This window comes from Python bivittatus, unplaced genomic scaffold (assembly GCF_059951505.1).
Source record: "Python bivittatus isolate LINGU-HERP-01145 unplaced genomic scaffold, Pbiv_v1 ctg000080_np1212, whole genome shotgun sequence".
In the NCBI taxonomy this organism is placed as follows: Eukaryota; Metazoa; Chordata; class Lepidosauria; order Squamata; family Pythonidae; genus Python; species Python bivittatus.
The window spans coordinates 47,296,380-47,317,874 of NW_028277035.1; the positions used below are offsets into that span (position 1 = coordinate 47,296,380).

The 21,495-nt window shown below is 40.9% G+C and overlaps 2 protein-coding genes across 6 annotated transcripts in view; both read right to left on the reverse strand.

Moving 5' to 3' along the window:
* HYAL3 (hyaluronidase 3) overlaps window positions 1-21,495 on the reverse strand; it is a 24,790-nt gene continuing 3,295 nt past the window's right edge. Inside the window, exons 2-6 of one of the 4 annotated variants that reach the window (XR_015794837.1) lie at window positions 8,057-9,040; window positions 6,566-6,655; window positions 5,068-5,766; window positions 2,984-3,043; window positions 1-509 (exon numbers count right to left, since the gene is read on the reverse strand). Coding sequence is in view for 3 of the 4 variants with exons in the window: in XM_088134008.1 (XP_087990134.1) it covers window positions 496-509; window positions 2,984-3,043; window positions 5,364-5,766; window positions 6,566-6,655; window positions 8,057-8,977 (1,488 nt within the window). In the remaining variant the exon portion in view is untranslated. Of the gene's footprint in view, window positions 510-2,983; window positions 3,044-3,070; window positions 5,767-6,565; window positions 6,656-8,056; window positions 9,041-21,495 lie in introns of those variants that run through there. The other 3 variants (XM_088134008.1, XM_088134009.1, XM_025166658.2) reach the window with 3 other exon arrangements.
* The window catches only part of NAA80 (N-alpha-acetyltransferase 80, NatH catalytic subunit), a 13,242-nt gene continuing 8,626 nt past the window's right edge, over window positions 16,880-21,495 (reverse strand). The window contains exon 2 of one of the 2 annotated variants that reach the window (XM_088134014.1): window positions 16,880-19,548. In XM_088134014.1, coding sequence (XP_087990140.1) covers window positions 18,507-19,496 — 990 coding nt within the window. In that variant the 5' untranslated portion in view covers window positions 19,497-19,548 and the 3' untranslated portion in view covers window positions 16,880-18,506. The remainder of the gene's footprint in view (window positions 19,549-21,495) is intronic. The other variant, XM_007420658.4, reaches the window with a different exon arrangement.

A 21,495-nucleotide genomic window follows, 5' to 3' on the forward strand; every position in this document is an offset into this window, starting at 1 on the left:
AGAACTGTGGATGTGAGAGACAATTCTCTAGAGGCAGAAAATGCTAAATGGAAAGAGAGAAAATGAGAAAGCGTTGGAACTCTTAGGTTACAGTAATGTAAAAGTTGCAACTTCCCTCCCTGATACCTTCTGAACAAAAATTGTTCAGAGGTAAACAATAGTGAGCATTTCAGCAGCATTTTCCAAAGTCTCTGGAATTCTACACTGCATACCTTAGAACAAGAATTATTATTATTATTATTATTATTATTATTATGTATTAAATTTATCTTTATAAAGATGTGACGATAGAAACTGTAGCTGCAAACAATGACAATGATCATTCTGGTTGATGGTCTCCACTGCAAAAGTTGAGCTTCTTTGTAAATTCAGTATTGGAGAATTGGTATTGGCTTCAATGCTTCAGGCAGGTGACCAGAAGAGAATGTTTTACAGCTACACTTGTTCATTGGCTTCCCCTTCCAGCCTCAGTTCTTTCAGTCAAGATTAGGAATGTCAGGTGCACCCTCCTGAAATACAATCAGCATAGAACAACACTCAGCACTCTGCCAGAGAAAATAAACGTATGTATAAAGTTATAAAATGTGCTCTTCTCTAGAGAAAGAACTATCACAAACACAGCTGAGCCTAAGACTAGAGAAAGAAATAGATTGTTGCCTTTTGATGTCTGTTTTTACATTTGTCAGGTCATTGCAATATTTATCTGATACCAGGGTTGTAAGGTTATAGATTCAACACTGAGTAAGCTTGAAAGAAGAGTGGAATACTAAAAAATTCTAACCAGTTGAAGAACAAGCCAGGACAAACAACTGGAACAGAGGAATTAACCAAGCCATGAGGGATATATTATATTTGGTATGTTCAAATGAGTCTATATCATCTTTCAGATACAATCAAGCAGAAAATTATCTTTTAAAGCAAACAATTTGACTTATAAGTCAGCTTGTATCCAAATCTGGATCCTGCTATTTCACATTTCAAGAGTAGAATTTAACTTCTAGTTTTCAAATTGTTTTCTCTTAGATTGATGACATCAAATTATAGCTTAATTCTCTTACACTAACAGACACCTTAAAGATGAACAAATTTAATATGGCGTGTCTTTGTGAAGTGCAATTTCCTGTGTGAAGACTATATTCCCACAACATGCTTAACTTGGCCAATGAGAAAGCTGTTCATTGGTCATGGAATTCCAAAAAAGGATTAATTGACCCAGTCAGGTAACACCAGGGGGTAGCTGTAGCCGAAACAGATTAAGGGCTAGGCTTAATTACAATACATAACCCCATGAGGAAGGGGTGCTGATTGTCATGTAGACAAAATGCTGGAGACAGAAAAAGTTTGGCCTATTTAAAATAAGGAGCAGAATACAGGAGGAGAACTCCTTTGAAATCTGTGTATCAAATCAAGACAAAATGCAGAACTAGTATTATTCCCTGGTTTATAGTTTGGAATTTCCAGGAATTTGGGGAAAATCCAGGTAGTTGAAACAAAGGAAACTCTGTTTAAGGAATCATCTGTTCCTATAGAAATAGGTAAAACATCTAGGCAGGAACTTGTACTAGGTTTAATTTCTGTTTTCTATGTGATACTTCAGCCTTATTGGCTCTTACATTTATTTCTTTGTAAGGGAAACATGTATAATTTCAGTTGTTATTCCATATTTGAGGCTAGGGTTTAATGTATTTTTTTCTTTAGAATCTACTTGTGATTTGCAATAATAATTGGATCTCTCTCTCTCGCTCTCTCTCGCTCTCTCATACCTCTCCAGATTCTGAGAGAATGCCATTTGTAGGAGACTAGTCTCAACTTGTGGTCTGTCCACAGTCTTATATTTTCTTTTGAATTTTTTTCTTTCCACCAGTTTATTCACTGTAGTATACTGTGATCTAAGTAGTTCTGCAGTTTATCTTTTTTCAGTACTGGTGGTGTCAGCCTTGCGAAGAAGTCCAGATAGGAAGCATGCCCAGATGAACTAATTCTACTTTATTGTAAGGTTACATTAATAGAATCTTGCAGGACTGAATTTTCTCCCCTGTCGCCTTTACAGCCCAAGAAACTAAAGAGAGTCCCTTCTGAGATGTTTGCCATGCCCCCCATTCCTTCTGCAGGCTCAGCTGCCTCTTATCCAACCATTCTCCTGGCTGTGGCTCTTCCTCCTGTCTCCCAAAGTCATTCCCACATACCATTACAGGTGATTTCCATTTACATATTTAAAGTTAAAAAGGATTTACTACAATTTTATCTTTCTCTCTTTACATCAAGTTTGATTTTGTTTATCTGTTGTGAGATTAGTTTATCTCCCAAGGAGGGAAGGAAAGGCTAGATCCTCTAGCCACATGCCTATATGCTACGTAGCCAGCAGTGCTGTAGAAATTGTTTCCACTTCTACATTTTAATTTTTTAATCATCAAAAAGTAGCACAGGGTGTGAGGGTCTTATTTTTCTCATACACCAGGGTTAGGAGGTAGATACCAGCTAAGGCACCCTCTGGAAAATAGGTGGTGGTCAGAAACTATCACTACCTGCTACCACAAAGCAGAAGGTGGAACCAGAATGTGAAAACCCAGAGGGGCTTTTAAGAGAGAGACATCTAGCTTCCACCCTATAGGATAAGCCATCTGTTACAGGATTAAACTGACTTTCTATGATTAACAATGTTGTGGACCTGCTGATTAGGGAACTAAATAAATCCTACCCGAAATTGAATGAAAGTTTATGGTCCCATGGGGGGGGGGGATGAGACATTAAAACAAATGGAAATGGGTAGGATTTGGTAACTACCATCACCCCTCAAATATGTGGTGGTACAGATCTGGATCACTTTTCTGTTTTTTTTTCAGAAAAAAACTAGGGAAGTGAGGCAGGAAGTAACAGCTTCTCAGCTCACTTTACAATGGCTGGAAGAGCTCCAAACTACTCACCACCCCATAGACCCAGCCATTTCTGACTGAGTGTTGCTGCCAGATTATAATGAACCTACCGTTTATGAGAAGAGATGCTCTGTTATTGATGTTGCAGGTAGAGAGTGTAAGAATCAGGCCTGAGGCCAAAGAAAAAAAGTCTTACATCATTTTATGTTCCTTATTTATAGAAGTACAAATAATTATTTTGAATATCACTTTATTTAAGTTAGATCCACTTCAAACACACCAGTTATTCCATTTTTTTAATATCAATGTTAACATCATATTTTAACTATTTTGAAACTGGACAGAAAGGCAAATTGGTCAAGTTCACATATCACTTTAATCATAGCATAATTTGTTGGAATTTGGCCTAGTGTGATGTGTGAACTGAGTCATTTGTAGCATATTTAATCAATTATAGTTAAGCAAATTATGGCTTAACATAACATGTGAATACAGGAAATTAGGTCTCACATTGCATCTTATAAAGAAATGCACTTGTCCACGGAACCTAGTATTGTCTTTCCATGGTCTCCAGCAGAAATCTTTCCACTTGGGTGGTGGAAAATACATTGAGAGAGACTAAACATTATTCTCAGCCCCACCTGTCAATTAATTTAGTAGCAAGTGGTAAAGGAACCATGTATGGAGACAGAATTTGTGCAGTTATTTCATGTCAGATGAAAATAGGGGCAACTGTGTCCTTTTTCCAACTACTGCATTATTTGGTCGGTGGGAAGGTAACCTTATTGGTGTTTGCAGTTCTTTTTTCTCTTTTAGAGGCTAACAAGAGCAACTATTCTCAGGAATGATATAGCTGGGGCTCAGCTTCTAAATTGTATTTAAATTAGGCTTAATTCTTCATTTCCTCACGAATGCAAAATGCAAGAGAGAAGCCTAAGATGGCACTACCAATAGGTGCTGATCAAATTCATGCATCCCTATATTCAGTCACCCATCATGACACTGGGTGACCAGTGTCATTTTTTTAGCCACCAATTATTATCGTTTTTGCTGACAAAATAGAATGTTAAGAAGCAGAGCTGAATGGAAAGCACTCTAAATCTTGTATGAAGTGCTCTGCTAAATGTATTCTATAAATAGTCTGGGAGAAAAACAAAGAATCCAACCTGATAATGGGCTGAGATGACGTGCTTTCAACCTACTTTGCTTGCTTACAACTGTAAGGTGTGCGTTTGTGAAAGGAGACAGAGAAAAACAGATGTGACAGAGCAGATGTGATACAGAGATCCCCACATCCATCAACTTTGTGTCACGGTGTTAAGGGAGCAGATAGAATATGCATTGGCTGAATGCCAATTGTACTCAGGGCAATTTGTTTCCCCATCTGTTGTGTCAGGGAACATGTCAGAAAAGTGCAAGTAAGCTACATTCCATGCTACAATTGTAGAACTGTTAGAGCAGTGTTTCTCAACCTTGGCAGCTTGAAGATGTGTGGACTTCAACTCCCAGACAGCATGGCTGGCTGGAGAATTCTGGGAATTGAAGTCCATACACATCTTCAAGTTCCCAAGGTTGAGAAACACTGTGTTAGAGTTACCAAACTCTTTTTATTTTATCAGATCATCATTATTGCAGTTTCCATACCTATGGCTGTAGAAGAAGGTGCAAATGGTGTGTCCAAGGAAGCATCACCTACCCCCAGAATGGGGAGTGGGCAACATTTTCAATCTCTTCTCTCTTTTATTTATTCTTGGGGAGCTTGGACAGAGTTAAGGGACAAAATGGGTGCCTTAAATCTCATAGATATTTGAGGGTCTATAGCAGAGATCTTCCCATCAGCTGCTATCTGATATTTTTAACTAGGAAGGGAACATTTTGGATTAACTATATGATTTCCTGGAAACAGTTCAGATCATCTTCAAGGAAGCCTTAATCTATTAATATATTATTTAACTTTTGTGCATATATAAAATCATATGGGTTTTCCCCCGCCACAGAGCCATGTCTCCATCCCCTTTAAGCTGACACAAAGCTGTACTAGCATGAACTCAGATGTCTTTCTTGCTGATTCTTATCCTGCCTCTACTGTCTCTATTCCCCACCACTTCCAATCCCCCTCCAAGGGAATAGGTGACAAAGCCTCATATTTTACATACCTGAACTTAAGGCTGGCCTTGGTTAAAATACTACTTACTACGAGTGCAGTAAAGGACTTAAGCCTGTCTTCCTCAGGGGCTGGGGTAAGATGAAGACAATGTCACAGGGATACAGCTATTGCCAGAACATGGTGCTAAGGTTAGGTGTAAGTAGGGGCTGTGGAGAGAAAATGTGGGGTGGGGGAAGGGTATATAATTATCTGAATATAATTCAGGAAATCGGTCACTTTCTTCAAATCATCAGGAAACATTTACTCTCTAAACAAAACCTAACAAGGTTCCCATGGAATAAAGTGCTGGTTTTGTAGGGATCATTATCTTTCTGTTTCTTTACCATAAATGGAGGGAGGACAAATATTTGATCCCGAGATGTCACTATCACACTTTGCATCATATACATTGTTATACTGTGAAGCTCGGTTATGTTTTGGTTTGTCAAAGGGCTCTGTCCACTGTGGTCTCTCACACTGGGTGCCAGCCCACTCTGGATAGCAATGACAGTGGAAGTGCTCCCGCACTGACATTCTTTGGTCTTGAAAATCTGTTGTCCCAAGGTCCCCTTCCCATAACTGTTGGTCCAAGTGGAGGAAGGTTCCTAATTCACTCAGGCGGCGTCTCACACAACGTCCATTCCCATGACACAGCTGGTGACTACATCTGTGTGCTGCTGTAGTCACATTAGCAACGTAAGGTCCCAGTGTGGTGGTGATATAATGGTGAAGGTTCTTGCAGCTCTCCTGGAGAACGTAAGGTCAGAATTAGAATTTGGATTTTGAAGAACTCAAGAAGCACCAGACGGGATCAGGCCAAGAAAACCATCCATTCCAGCATCCTGTTCCTAGAGAGACAAACCAGGTGCTTCTACTTACAAGCAGAACATGGATCACATTAGCATTTTCCACTCCTGGTTCTCAGCAACTAGCATGCAGAGGTACACTGCCATCATTACTGGAAGGCAGTACATAAGAATCAAGATGAAGAACGTTTGATAGTCTTTTCTTCCATGCATTTGATTTAAAAACATCCAGCTTGGCAATCAACATTATATACTGCAGTAGAAAATTCCATAATTTGATTTATGTGCTATATAAAATATTGCCTTTTGCCTCCCCTGAATTTCCTATGATTCAACTTTATTTGGTCATCATGGATTCTAATACTGTAATAGAAGAGGGCAATGTTTTCCTCTTTTCTCTGAACACACATCCATTTTATACACTTAATTATGTCCCCTCAAACACTTTTCAAGCAGAAAATGTTAAGAGTGTTGGGCTATTTGCACAGAGATGTTAACGATTTCCTTTATGAAGACCCAACCATAAAAGAATTTTAGATAGAGAATTAGTGAAACCTCACTGTGGGGAAAACAAATTACTTCATGAACTTATCTTGCTTAAACTAGGGTTTAAAGTTGGATAGGATCTACCAAATAGCTGCTGGGAATGCCACTGGTGTGGAGGAGGAGGTATGTATCTGTTTCCTGCCCAAGGTTCACCTTCACAGTAACGACCATACAAATCTTTCAGACATACTCACAAGTGACCGGGAATAGGAGAGGTCACCCCAGAGCACAACCCCAGCAGTGCCAAGCGCTGCACTTTCTCCAATTGTATTTATCAGGTCAGCCTGCATCAAATAAAAAAAAGAAGAGAACCCTTGTTACTGAGTAGCTCTGTATGAGATGTTCAGGTTATCATTTTGATGATATTAAACCTCTATTAAGCTGGTTTCAATGGAGCATAAAGTCCTATTTTCAGAAACCCGGAGGTATAGCCTATCTTTCCCCATACAGATACCCCAAATAGGTACTTTCCAGTTGAATTGGGCTTCAGCTAGCATAGTTGGGTATTGGAGTCTAAAATAGCTAGAGCAGTATTTCTTAACCTTGGGAACTTTAAGATGTGTGGACTTCAACTCCCAGAATTCCTCAGCCAGCCATGGAATTCTGGGAGTTGGTCCACACATCTTAAAGTTCCCAAGGTTGAGAAACACTGAGCTGGAGGATCACCAGCTTGGGAAGGTCTGATGTAGCAAACCAGAAACCTTGTTGTTCACAAGAGACACTTGTGTTCCATTGAATTCACTGGTCAAACAAGTCTTGCATGTTTTATCATGGCTGAAGAACCTGACAGATTTGTTTGACCATTGTGCGAAAGAACAAGTGAATGTCTACAATTCAGGCAGGCAATAATCATTTTTTAGTTTTGTGTACACATTTCTGAAACACTAAAAATAATTAAACTAATACTTTACATAACAGCAAAGATGTGGTATGGACAAAAATTCTATAGGATATTCTAATACTTTATTTTCTGCAAAAAATTCCCAACTCTTATTATGAATACACAATTTTCAATTATGCATAGTGTAACTTACCTAAGATTTTTTTTTCCAATGCAAACTATGGAAATAATTTGCATAGAATTCTTTTCCTTAAAACAATTCCAGTTCAAAATGGTCAGGAAAATCTACATCACTGAATAACACTATAGTCAGAATAAAACTCTAACAACAAGAAGAGGGCAAACTCCTCTTATTTAATTATTCAGCAGTTTAGCCTATTCAGGAAAGGTTTCATTTATCTCTATAGCTGTTCCTTTAATTAACAGCTTTTTTCCCCTTTCTATTAAAACAACAGCTTCTTATCTGCAAAATTAATGAATGGACTTTAGTTACTGCAGTTCCATTTTTAAACATAGTAATTTTAATACTGCAATTGGATGACTCAGACTCAAATGCAGTTTACTGAATGGCCATGAACCAGGAAGTTTTGCCCAATAATCTACTCCAAAGGTAATTGGAAGAATACAGTACAGTGATGACAGCAGAATGGGCAGGTGAGGGAACCATGTATGCCGCTCAAAGCTACTTTGGAGAAAAAATGAGATAAAACATAACAAAGGAAGCATGCACAATAGAAATGAATACAGCTGAAAAATATTTTCCAGCCAAATAGTAGATGTAACCCTTATTTACAACCCCTGGGGCTATTACTACCCCCTTCTCTAAGTACCCCAGAGTGCTTACCTCGGCTAGATACCTTGAAGAACGCCTGTAGGAAACCCTGGAATATGGTATCACAGGAAGGGGCTGCTCTGTGCCAAACTGTGCTACACGGAATGCCTCTCTGAGACGGTGATGTATATAATGTTGGCGGTGTGAAGACGGTAGTTTCAGTGGAAGGTAGATACTGGGATAGAGGGCTGAGGAGACCTTCCACAACCACATGAGCTGATCATTCCACAAGACTTCCTTGGGATTACAATGGCCAGTGTAGTTCTTCTCTTTCCCCCAGTTGTCATTGAAGCAGTCGGGAAACCTGTAGAAGCCCCAGAAACCATGTGGTCTCAGCTTCTTTCCCAGAGCTAGTGTTGTCTCCATTAGCACCCGAGCAGCCTGTTCAAACTCTATCTCAGCCAAGTAAGATTGTTCCTCAGGGGAGAGTCCATGAAATCTTTCCCTCACCCATTGTTTAGAGGCCTCCCTATACAACTTCTTGGGCCCCCAGTTTCGTCTCCAGAGAGGCCGCCACTCCTCCCAATCTACTACTGCCAGACCTTGGAAGTCATTGTTCAAGAGTTCTGTGATTTCCTCTGTGGCCCTCTCTAGGTGTCTTTTCAGGTTAACATTCTGAGGGATCCCCCCATTATGCCATTCACCCTGTGAGGATATGTAGGGATACAGTCCAAACTTGTTTTTGTAAAAAATAGTCATGTTCTGTCCACGAAACTCATTGCCTTTGTTCTCCACAATGCCATAGACTTCCAGAGGTAATCTGATCCCAAAATGCTCTTGACATCTGGCTGTGGGTAAGTTCCACACCACGACAAATGGCTCATGCTGGATGATGGGGCTAGCAGCTGCCTGCTCCCAGCTATTCCCTGCCAAGGGTCTAACAGCTGCAAAACAGAAGGTGATGTAGATCCAGATAGTTCTCTCCAGGATCATGGTGGATGGAATAAGCTGATGTCTCTTCTGGAACTCCTCCAGCTGTGTTCATAAATGCATCCCCTGACAAAGAGAAAGGAGATGATAGGTTAAGTAAAATCTGTCTGCCTCTTATTTTCAGATCACTACCAACTCAATAGTACATAATTAAAACATTAATTTAAACATTTAATTAAATTAATTAGATCAAATCACTAGCTACAGAGGGCCTTATAATTGTAGCAGTTAAAATGTCGGATTAGAATTGGGGAGACCCAGCTTTGCCTGCTCACTCAGAGTAACCAATGAGTTGTACTATGGAAGCAGCACAAATTTAAAGCCATTCTACTCATGAATCACTGGCTAACTTCAGGACAGTCATTATTTCTCAAACTGTCACCCTCTCACAAGGTTACTTACTGTGGAATAAAATGGTGAAGGGGTGGGTGGAGAGACCCATATCTATTCTTTGTGGAAAAACAGAATAGAAATATAATTAATTAATTTAATTAAGCTACCTGACACACACATTATACAAGCTAGACTTTAATCTGAGAATGGATTCATAATAGCACTGCTTTGTTTAGCCCAGAGTAGGAAGTATGCAGCTTCTAGTCTAATCAAAAGTTCTCTACAGATGTTTTGTTCAGATTTGTGAGAGACTTGGGGGAAGAACCACTTGCTGCTTTCCTAAAAACCTGCTAGAGAGGAGGGAGAGAAAGAGTATCAGAACTAGAGTGATTAAAACAGGTGGCAAAAGAAGAAAAGAAAGTATCACCCTAGATAATTTGGAATCAGGTTACCTTAAAGAACAACTTCTATCAGATCAGCTTTGTAGACAACTGTGATCTTTGGCGATAGTTCATCTCTCTAGCCCATGCTTGCTAAATGTCATTTTGTGACAGTTAGGAAACAGGTCTTCTTTGTAGAAGGCACACCTTGTGAAACAACCATCTCCCTTTTGCAACAAACCAGGCCTTAGATGTGTTTTTAGGTATCTTTAAAAAATATCTTCTGTATTGACCTTCCCCAATCACTACCTGTTCCTAATATTTGTCTTTTTAAGTGATGTTTTTCATGTATTAATGTTTTATAACCACTGCAAATCATTTAAGGAAATGGATTATGAGAAGTGGCATTCAAATCATAACATAACAAAAGACAAAAGAGATCGAGTTTGGCATGTGGCTGGGGACAAAACATTCCCCACAGCTGTCTGAGGATATCTAGGCAGGTGAAGAAACTCTTCAGGAGATAAATACACAGACAAATTTGTAAGGTGGAAATAATGAGAATGTTTAAGTGGGAACTGCCTGGCAAACACTGGTGTTAACAAGGCTGACCTAAAGTTAAATCACTGGTGAGTAGCACTGTTTGGATCAACACAGAAAATGCTGGGAGGAATGACTCTATGGCAGCCATGCGTCTTCCCAACCAAGACATGCAAGATCCAGTCTGGGCAGCCTCCACTTGGTAGCTTCGATTTGTTTGCTCTGTGAATATCTAACCTAGGAAACTGCAGACCAATCTCTTTCTACAGTTTTAATAGCTAGCTTGCAATGACCTGGGTTTTTGACTTCTCCCAAATTATTGCTTGGAAAGAAATCAAGGTAAGCTAAAATGCAACCTTCCCATTCTGGTGTCTAATAGATGTCAACTCCTGTAAATCTCAGCCAGAAAATTATGGGAACTAATGGCCTTCCTCACTTGGAAGGTACCAGATTGGGGTAGGCCAGAATAGAGCATTTCCTGCAATCCAAACTTTCTGATTAATCCGAAATGGCTTCAGATAAGAACCACAAACTCACCATGTAGTTGACAAGCCAATATCAAACTCTTTTTCACACTTGTATCCTAGCAGAAGTGACAGGGTTGAAACCCAAGCTTCACTGCAGACCAGAGAATTAATTCTCTGTCTGATACTTTGCTGGAATTTTGGAGCTGTAAATTAGCAGACATGTCCCTGATCAGCATGGGAATACTTCAACAGTCACCTCACCATCTTACAATATTTCCTGTTAGTGGTAAGGCAATGGGTCTTTTCTCTTAGCTTCTTTTTCACATGTTGTGCAATGTCCATGCCTCTTGTACTATAATACTTGTTGGTAATGTTCCTGCTTCTGTTTTCTTTGCTTGCTTTTGTATGAGAAATATGCTAACAGAGATTACAGGTAGTCCCCTGTAATCTGCTAATGACACAAATGCTATTAGGCTAAGGGCCCACTTGGCCCTCACAGATAAAGGCCACATAAATTTAGTAGGAGAAAGTTCAAAGTTAGAAGTTCAAAAATACTGTCATTTTGTAGCTTAAAAAAAAAACCAAACCACCTCTGGCTCAAAACGTCCTATTTGGATTTCCATGATTTTATACCTCATTCTCCAAGGGGAGCTGTCTGATTAACGACCCTCATCAGCCTGGATGCTGATGTGTCCAAACATAAATACTCCACTGGATCCCTTCAGTCAGCAGTGCAAGACAAAACCAGAGGTCTAGTGATTCTAGACAATTGAGCACTTAACTTTGGACCCAATTTTGTCCTGCCTTTCTGACCTACGATAGAAAAAGCAGGTTGGGATTACCTTGTAGTAATAGGAGCAACAAACATACTTATTTCTCTGCTATTACTGTATCTGTGGATAGCCAGTTGGTGACTCTATTTCAGATGACTCAGTCCCTTCTGGGGAAGGAAGGGCCAGGGGAACCTTTACAAGGTCATTGTGAGGACTACTCTAGGCATCTGCGGGATAAAATTGCTTAGAGCTATGTTCTGGCTGGGCAGACCCCATGGAATTATGTGGGGAGAAATTAAGCCTGTTAGTCCTGAGGAAGTGGCAGGTTCTTGGGGCTTTGAGTTCTACCACTTCCCTGTTCCTCCTGAGTGGTGAAGTTCTCCTTGGAGATAACACATAGTTGGATCCAAGTGATGGTGAATGCTTCTTTGGGGAGGGGATGGTTCTGCCTGCTTTGAAGGAAGCAGTAATTTTCCCTCTCCTCAAGAAGCCATCACTGGATCCAGCAGTAATGGACAATGGTCACCTGGTCTCCTACCTTCTCTTTTTAGGGAAGGTTGTTGAGAAGGTGGTAGCTTTCCAAAGGGCCATGGAGTAAATGGATTATTTAGACCCTCTACAGTCGAGTTTCAGGCTGGATTATAGTACAGCCACAGCGTTGCTCATGCTTGCAGATGACTTTTGGTGAACTTGGGTCCGAAGAGTTGCATTTGTCTCAGCCCTCCATCTTTTAGTGCCCTCTGATGCCATTGATCATGTTATCCTCCTAGACCAGCTTAGGGGGCTGGGAGTGCAGGGCATAGTATTGCAGTGGTTCTTCTCTTTCTTCTGAGGCTGTTTCCAGTTGTGGGGGGAGGTCGAACCCTAGGTCTCCATCTTGCAGGTTGCCTCATGGCTCAACTTTCTCCCCAATCCTATTTAACATCCTACATGAAGCTGCCAGGTGAGGTAATTTGTTGGAAGGGCTAAGTATGATCAGTATGCTGACAATACTCAGTTACAAATCTCTCCCAAGGCTGTCCAAGTGATGCTGTCAAGGGTTCTTTCCTGTGCTTGGTCACTGTGAGGGTTTGGGATGGGGAAAAACAGGCTGCAATTCAAACCCAGCAAGATTTTAGGGGCCCCTGGATCTGGTGATTTTCCATCTTTGACTCTGGATGGGGCAGCACTCCCCCAGACAGAGTTGATGTGCAATTTGAGATCCTCCTGGAGGAGCAGGTGGCAGCTGTGGTCAGGAGGGACTTTGCACAAATCCATTTTGTGCACCGGTTATGCCTGTTCTTGGATTGGGAGGCTCTTCCCACAGTCACTCAAGCTTTTCTGGTTGGACTATTGCAACATGCCCTTCATGGGGCTGCCCTTGAGGAGCACTCAGAAGCTACAGCTGGTCCATGGTACGCCCATGCAACCCTGCTGCTACATGATCCAGAAAGGTGGGCATCGTCTGGCTCCCTTCCATGAAAGAACATTGTCTAGTGAGACTAAGGAGGCATATCTTATCAGTCATGACATCTGCCTTTTGTGGCAACCTCCCCCCTGAGATTTGGATGGCCCTGGTCTTATTGGCCTTCCAGAAGATCTGGAAGATCTGGCTTTTCCCTCAGGTGCTGGGGCCAGGATGTTCGTGGGGCCTGGTATATGTGTTTTTTGCTGCAAAATAGTTTGTGAGATTTTGGCATTTTTAATTATATGCTGCCTCTTGGTTTCTACATTGTGTGATTTTATGTACCAGTTTTCTTAGGTGCTCAGAGTTATTTGGCTAAGATGGGTGGCCATACACTTTCTTTAAATAACAAATCAGTCTAATCTTAGGAAATTTTGAGCAGTCAAAATATATTCTGCCTTTTGAGCTCAGGGAAACAACCATATGATATAATTACATAGCAAAAGGCTTGGCTTTATTTACCCCAATGCAATCAGTCGTGAAGTGTATGAAGTCACTCTTTAAAGAGTTTCTTACTATCTTGTGTGATCAAAAGTTTGGGAGGCTTAAAGAATTACACTGCTTTGTGATCTTTTAAGTTGACCTAAAAAAATAAAATTCTAAACTGAACTTTGATTACTTCACACACACACATACACATGTCCATGTGACTTCTTTTAGGTACACACACCTATCATTTAAATCACTTTTTCCATTTGCATGCCAAAGAACCTTTGTGTTCACTGATGGAGACAACAGAGTAACAGTTGGTTTTTGTATGCTAAGCCACTTTTTTTTCACCCAGCAAATCTAGAATGTCCTCTCTGCCACCTGACACCATCACAACATTTGGCAGTGCCTAACACAAATGCCTGCAACCTCTTTCCATATTTCAGCTTAGGACTGTTTCTAAATGCAGATTCCACAGCTTCAGCAACCCCACTTTTCTTCCCCTCCTTGCCCTTTGCTTTACCATCTTCTTGGAAAAGGTAGACACAAAAAAGCAGAGAGAGAAGATCCTTCCTACGTAACTTTTAATATATGGCCCAGCATACTTTGGGCCCAAGACTCCTTTCTGAAGGCTATTTCTCCTGATTGTGTGCAACTTGCTTCTCTGGTGTTTCAACAAGGTCCAACTATAAAATGCATTAGGCCACATAATAAATATTACTTAAGCCAGAGAAACACTTCTCCTTTTATTTGTGGTTTTCTCATCTGTCTGATGGGAAGTTCTGAAGAACTTTGAAGCACAAACATTATTTCCTAACATTTCATCTAATGATGAAAATGTGTTTTAGGCATTCTTTTTATATAAATCAACTTTTAAGAAAAGATCATTTTTTGCACTGTTTTAATGTTCAGCAAAATGTAGCGCTGAAGCTAAATCTGAAAAGCACTAATCACGTGCAACAGCCAAGTCGCCACTAGAAAAAGAGCAGCACTGCAAGCTGGACGGTGCAGTAGCTGTTTCTGAGAAGCAAACCTGCCATGCTTAGTGGGACAGGACTAAGAGTCCTTTTCTTACTTTCACTGTACAATAACTCAATTCACAAAATTTTATGGGGCAATAGAAGACATTTTCAAATCATGGCACACTTTTCACAGTTTTTTCTATTTATTCTCTCTCTCTCTTTTCACCAACTCATATATGCATAAAGGAGGAAATGTGTAACAGTGTTGAAATCTTCTGACTGGCAGCTGGATGGGAAGGGCACCAGATTGGGGATAACTGTACTAAACGTGACATGCTATATGTTGAGGGCAATGCCAGCTTTTGTAATGCAGTATGCTTTTTATTAATGAAGACTTCTATCTCATTCCATTTGCCTGAAAAAAACTCAGATAAGCTTATCTTAAAAGCAAGTAAAACACCAGCTCTATATTAATCTGAAAAAAGCTCCATAAAGCACTATGAATAGGAATAATTCATAAAGCATCATTGCCTGGCTATCCTTTACTAAAACAGTGCAATAATGGGAAATTTTTTGTTGTTGTTGTTCCATCCTGTTATCTCAGAAGTAACCCAGGTCTTTTCTACTTCCTGGAGCAACAGTCTACCTTGTTCCGAGTTGCTTCTCAATGTACTATCAATGTTCCAAGGCAGCTGAGTGTAGAATTCCAGATTCATCTGCATGAATGGGGAAAAATATATGTTCCCTATATAAAGTGGGGATTTCCTGTGATGTGAGCTTTGCATTTAAGGAACTTCAAAAAGTAACTTTTTTGATGAGAACTTTCCATTATGTTCAAAAAGGAAATAACACAAGGTTCAGAGTAATAACTCTCCAAGCCACATTTATTGGATCTTTTCCTACTTGCAATCACAGCACGTTCCTGCTTTCCTCTTGTCTCCAACCCATGGCTGAAGCATCTTGAAGTCTTTTTTAGATATTCCAGTGTTGGAGTTCTCCCCCTTCAGTAGCCACCAAGCAACAGCAATTTTTCTGATTGCTTCTGCAACATTTTGTCAATGGCACTGCCAGGTGATCTCTAGGGAATGGAATCACCTTGGCACTTGTTGGCCACTGATCATATTATCCAAGTCAATGGTGCAGCCATGCCCCCCCCCCCCCGGCATCTCTTGGCACTCTCCTGCAGGGCCATTCTGCTTAGGGTAGCAAGTCTGATTCTTCCAAAATGGGATTTCCCCCAATTTCTAGCTCAGAGACCTGGATCAGCCCAAATACAGCTGACCAGCCATGATGGAGGTTGGGCGGGGGGGGGGGGGTGCTATACGATGAAGCAGAAAAGAGCCTGTTCTCTCTCAGCCGCTTCATGGTGCAATACCCACATCTGTCAGGCTGTGCTTGAACTTGGGTTTAGTGTTCTTCTAGAAGGTGGGTGCATAATGATGCAGCAGAGTCCGTTTATGCAGCCTCCTGTCACCTGTCAACCACTGTTCAGGCTAACAGCTATGAGGGCTAAACCAGGGATTAGCTTGAAGACATCACAGGTCAAAAGCCCCCTCTCCCCGCTTCACGTGTTATCACTATCGGCTCAGGCAGGCAGCTGATGCAGATCCCCAAACTGGGAGAGGTGGCAGGTGAAGGGGTGTGCGAATTCTGACAAATAGCTAAGCCTGTGGATGTTGTCAGGCATGTCATTGCTAATGAGTCAAAGTCATCAGTAAGTACAGCAGTGCCATGACTGACAACTGGTTTTTCCATCAGCTGGCAATGTTGAGAAGATGGACAGGCTTCCCTGCCCTGGAAATGGGAAGAGCCTTCTCCAGCTGCAAGCCAGATGAGATGTAATTAGGGCTGTCAATGGGGGCAGCAAATCAGTGGACATTTGGTCTTCTGGCTCAGGCATGGATGAAAGCACTTTAAGCGAGCTGTGGAGAAGTAGCTCCTAGTCTCTTCCGTAGAACAGGAAACAAGCAACTTTTGCTGTTTCAAGCATTATATTGAAGAGCATACCGATAATGGACAATGCTTATTTAAAATGAAAAAAATACTCTTTAGACCAGTGTTTCTCAACTTTGGCCACTTTAAGATGCATAGACTACAACTCCCAGAATTCTTGAAGTCCACACATCTTAAAGTTGTCAAAGTTGAGAAACACTGCTTTAGACCGAAGGCGTTGAATGTTGTGGATGTCTGCCAATGAAGTAGCAGAGATGGTATTCTGTATTTGCAATGTCACCTGTGCAGCTTCCAGTAAGAAAGAGAAATTGTTCAAGTGCATTTTCAAGTATTAAGAGACCTCAATGTACAACATTCAATGAAGAAATAATATCATTTCTTATACATCCCTAAAAAAAATTGCCTTTGCATGGTGTTTTCTTAAGTAGCTCTTTTACAGCTGTATCCACAACACTGCTGCTTCATAGACAAAATTCTGATGGGGCTTGGCCTCTCCCTTTTCACAAAAGCAATTTAAAGGTTTTAGAATTGTACGCCTAGTATTAATTCTAAATATGTAATAGAAATTCCGCATTGCATTACCTTGTGTATTTAAATTACTTTATTAATAATTTTGTGAGTGTAAAGATGCAAACCTTAAAAAAATAGTGATTCTTCATCACCTAATAGAGAACTTCTATGCATTATGCATTCTATGCATTATGCACTTCTGAATATAAGGAATGTATAGCCTTATTCCTTGAAATTATGGAATCTGTTGTCTAACCTTTTATGAAATGCACATTACTTTCTGATTGTCCCCTCTATAAAGTTTAGACAAGAAGGGAAGTGAATATCTTTTCCATAAACAGCTCATATCAAGACCAATTTATATGCTACCATTTTTTGATATGTCTGTAAAAGATTTTAAATGTAGCCATAAAGTTAAACTGTCTGAATATATCCAAGACTTGGCTCCAAAAAAATGCAATTATTTTGCAGGTCCTATCACTTCTCTACATGCATGCAATAGAGATTAGCTGTCAAGCAGAGGCGGCAATAGCTTGGGTGGAATATTAACCAATTAAATTAAATAGAGCTATGGACCTAAGAATGAAAAATTACAAATTCATCAGCTGGTCATTTATTTAAAAACAGTGTTCAGATCAGCTTTCATAGAACTATATTGGGAAAAAAAAAAAGGTCCATGAAAGGATATTCCATGATGAATTTGCTAGTCTGACACAACCTTGTTTATTTTTCCCAGCAATCTATATACTAACCTTTTTGGAAGGCACCAGGTTGGAAGTTTCCACAGCCCATAATTCCAGATTGTGGGGACTAGAAGCCATGGCAGTTAATATGATTAAAGAGCTGTCTCTTCCTCAAATCAAGCCCTAAACACGATTACTTTATATGTGTATGAAGGCTATCAGGAAATAGCTTTTATTACAAATGCCATTCTTGGAGTCCAAGTCAGAATGGGACAAACTTATGAAGAAGAGGCTCGCTCCACTATTATCCCACCAAAGCAGCACCATCTCTCAGTTCTGCTTAATCCATATGAAGACAATGACTCACAACATCTAAGTCAAATGTTAGATAAATATTTATCTGTTTAGGTTTTATTTTTTTAAGGATTTTTTTTCTGATTCTGTACACCGCCCAGAGCCCATTGGAGTTGGGCAGCTATAATAAATTGAAATAAATATAACGATGGCTGTAAATCAAGGTTTATCACTTAGCAAGTTTGGTAAACCAAGCCAACTCCGATGTATTCAATAAATCATAGTTAAACCATGCCTGAGTATAATGCATACATCCTAACAGAGGGGATGCCAAAGCTATTCCCTTTATGCATCTGTACCAGGACCACTGACTTGCTGATGCAGGGGTGTGTTTGAACACTCCCTGCAGAGCCAGAAGGGACAGCTCAGAGTTCTGAAGGTGCTTTGTTAATTGGGGAAATGCAGTAAAATAGAAACAAGGGAATCTATGGGGCAGCTCAGTATAGCCCCACCAGTACAACTTTGGCAATAATGAGAATCAAATGCTGGCCTTCAAAATGTACCCAGTGTATACAGAACTTTGTCTTAACACCTTGCGCATTCAACAAAAAGGAACTTGATACAAAAGAACAACAGAAAACCAAATATGTTGTCTTATTCATTTTAAATGGTGATCTCTTGTCTCACAAAGCCAGGCTTTCCTTTTAAAACATATCTCATTCGCTTATTTCATCTTTATTGCCCTGGCACGTGATGAAAAAAAATTAGATATCCTTCTTCATCCAGAATATGGGCTGCCCTTTCAGATCCTGATACGGTGTTTCTAAAAGCATCAGTTCTTCAACTGTATTCTCCAACAGCCTGGACGAGGCAGGTTTACTGGAATTTGGCTGGGCTCTTGGTGGAGGAAGGGGAGGAGGAGGGGGTGGAAGAGCTGGGGCACTAGAGCAACCAGCAGAGGGAAATAGGGAGGCTGATGGTGAAGAGTGAACCAGAGCATTAATGCGCTGGGAAGAGGACGGGTGGGGACGTGGCAACTGGGGATGGGGAGAAATGGTAGCTGTCCCTGAATGATAAGAACAAGGAGAAGGCAACAGAGGGGGGGTTACTGAACAAAAAGGAGAAGAGGAATGGGGTGCGGCACATGGTGAAGGAGGGAGATTTGCTCCAGATCTGCTCCAGTAAGATGCATGCGTATTATGCTTCCCAGATCGCGCAGGGAGCTCTGTCTTATGTTGAGGAGTAGAGAAGTTCTCCAAAAATTCCATAGGTACCAGAGAACTGGTGAATCCAGCACACTGGACAGGCTTGGACAAGCTATAGCCCAGGTGGGCATAAAAATGCTGCTTGTCATGTGTGGTGAGATATAGATGCTGGTAGCCATGGGCCTTTGCAAAATTCTCAACAGCTTCCATCAGCTTCCTGCCATAGCCCTTTCCACGGAGGGCTTTGGCAACTACCACAGTCTCCACAAATAAGCTCTTGGATTGGCCAACCACACGCGACAACCTGGCATGTCCCAGAAGTTGGCACTGGGTGTTGGGCATCTTCCCTTCTGCAGTTTCCTCCATCAGTCTCAAAGTTCTGATCAGTACCAGGCACGTGGGAAAGCTGTCACTAGATTTTTGCAGGGAGTGGATTCGGGAGGTCCGGCTCCGTTTCCACTCTTCATTGATGAGGTCAGCACAGGCCTCAAGGAGGTCAGGCCTCTTGTGAAGGGGGACTGCTGTGAGCATCTCTGAAACCGAACCCATTCTTCTCACTGTGATGAAACTTTACAAGCGCGAGAGAGAGTTTGGTGCACTCCTGAAAGCACAAACACAGTGAAATGTGCTTGCAATGCATAATTACTTCCGAGAGAGCTAACCATCTCAAGTGACATTACAGGGAAACTTCAGCTCCTTGCTTGCCTGGGTTAAGCCCAAATGAGTGTCCTCTGAAATATGCCCAAACAGTAACAAAAGGACCTAATACAGAAATCCATTTAGCAGCCACATACGTCAAGGTAGACATTATATTCTCCACTACCATTCTGTTATCCCACCAATTTCCCCAACCTGCTCCAGTAGCTTCAAGAGGGATTAGAGTACAATTTCCATCCATGGGCCTGATGGCTGGAAATGATGGGCATTCAAGTAGAGTAGTCCAAAAGCTTGGTGTAGACTACAGGCAAATTCCTACAAACTGCTAGTTTGAAATTTTCTTTTCATTCTCCTTACTGGCCAAATTTAAATTACTGGGTGATAACCAACCAAGCAGAATGTCTGTATAGATATCATCCTGAATAAGCTATGCAACTGCAATAGATTACGTGTACTTGCATGAGATTCAAGTGAAGATAGTCTGGTAACTCATACTCTCCCCACTGGAAGTAATACATAAACATTATTGGTCTTAAACCTTTAATAAAAAGAGGAACTGATTGTAGGTTTCTTCTTCATTCTTTATCCCACAAGCATACAAGACCATTATTTCTCATAAATACATTCTACACTCTATAAGACCTTTGCAGCCATCAAGATACCTGGACCACCTGCTTGTAGGCCACAAAAGACAAATCTACATGTAAAAAGCAATCTACTCTAAAGGAACATCCAAGTCCAGTTTGCTTTTTTTTTTTTAGATTTTTTATCCCACCTTTATTATTTTTATAAATAACTCAAGGTGGCGAATATATCTAATACTCCTTCCTCCTTCTGTTTTCTCCACAACAACAATCCTGTGAGGTGGGTGGGGCTGAGAGAGAGTGACTGGCCCCGAGTCACCCAGCCGGCTTTCATGCCTAAGGCAGGACTAGAACTCAGTCTCCGGGATTCTAGCTTGGTGCCTTAACCACTAGACCAAAATGGTTCTTTTATCTTTTCAATCTTTTACCTTCTCCTAGCAGTCCAGGTGACCTAAGTTAGTTTTATGTTGGAAGCAGCTTTACATTTAAGACACTGAAGTATGATGTCACTGATGGGTAACCTCATAATGACTTCACACCTCTCCTCACCAGGAGATACCAGCTAAATATGGCTCACATTATGCTCCCCTTTCTGCCTGCCTATAGGCTAGATCATGTCTAGGCAACTAGGGTACTCAGAGCTGCCTGCAGCCCTCATGTAATCACAATAATATGAAATTAGTGGCAGTCTCCTACCATTGTGTGGCAAGAAACTGGAATATAAATTCTAAATTAGAATGGCCATGATTAAACAAGCCAAGACCTTCTGCAAAAAGAAAACCCTGCTCCACCGAGGCTGACCACGTCGCTACACCACCCACTGTACCCGTCCCTCCCTCCCAAAATGCTTAAATCCCCCCCACCCCACCTCAAGAGTTGTTAATCTTCACTGTATTTATCTGACTGCAATATGTCTTACAGCAGCCTTCTCCAATTCTACTACCCTTCAGTACCAAAACTCCCATTATAACCTGCATTGATTGTCTGTACTGCTGGAGACAATGGGAATTGTAATCCAATTAATCTAAAGACATGCCAGAACTGTGAAACTATAAGAAAAACTTGCATTTTATTAATGTACACCAAGAAAGAGAAACTCTTTTCCACTAAAACAACAATCTCCGAGGACCACCTTACGTGATCATCTGAGCTCTGGAAGGAACAGCTCAAGCAAGCTGTGGGACTGTTTGAATATTTCTCCAGGTCACAACGCAATACTTCCTCCAATATCTCCCAGAAGCCATGGATGTGGCAAATTGCAAGCAGGCAATATGTTGAAACATTCTCATAACCAGCCACAGATGAAC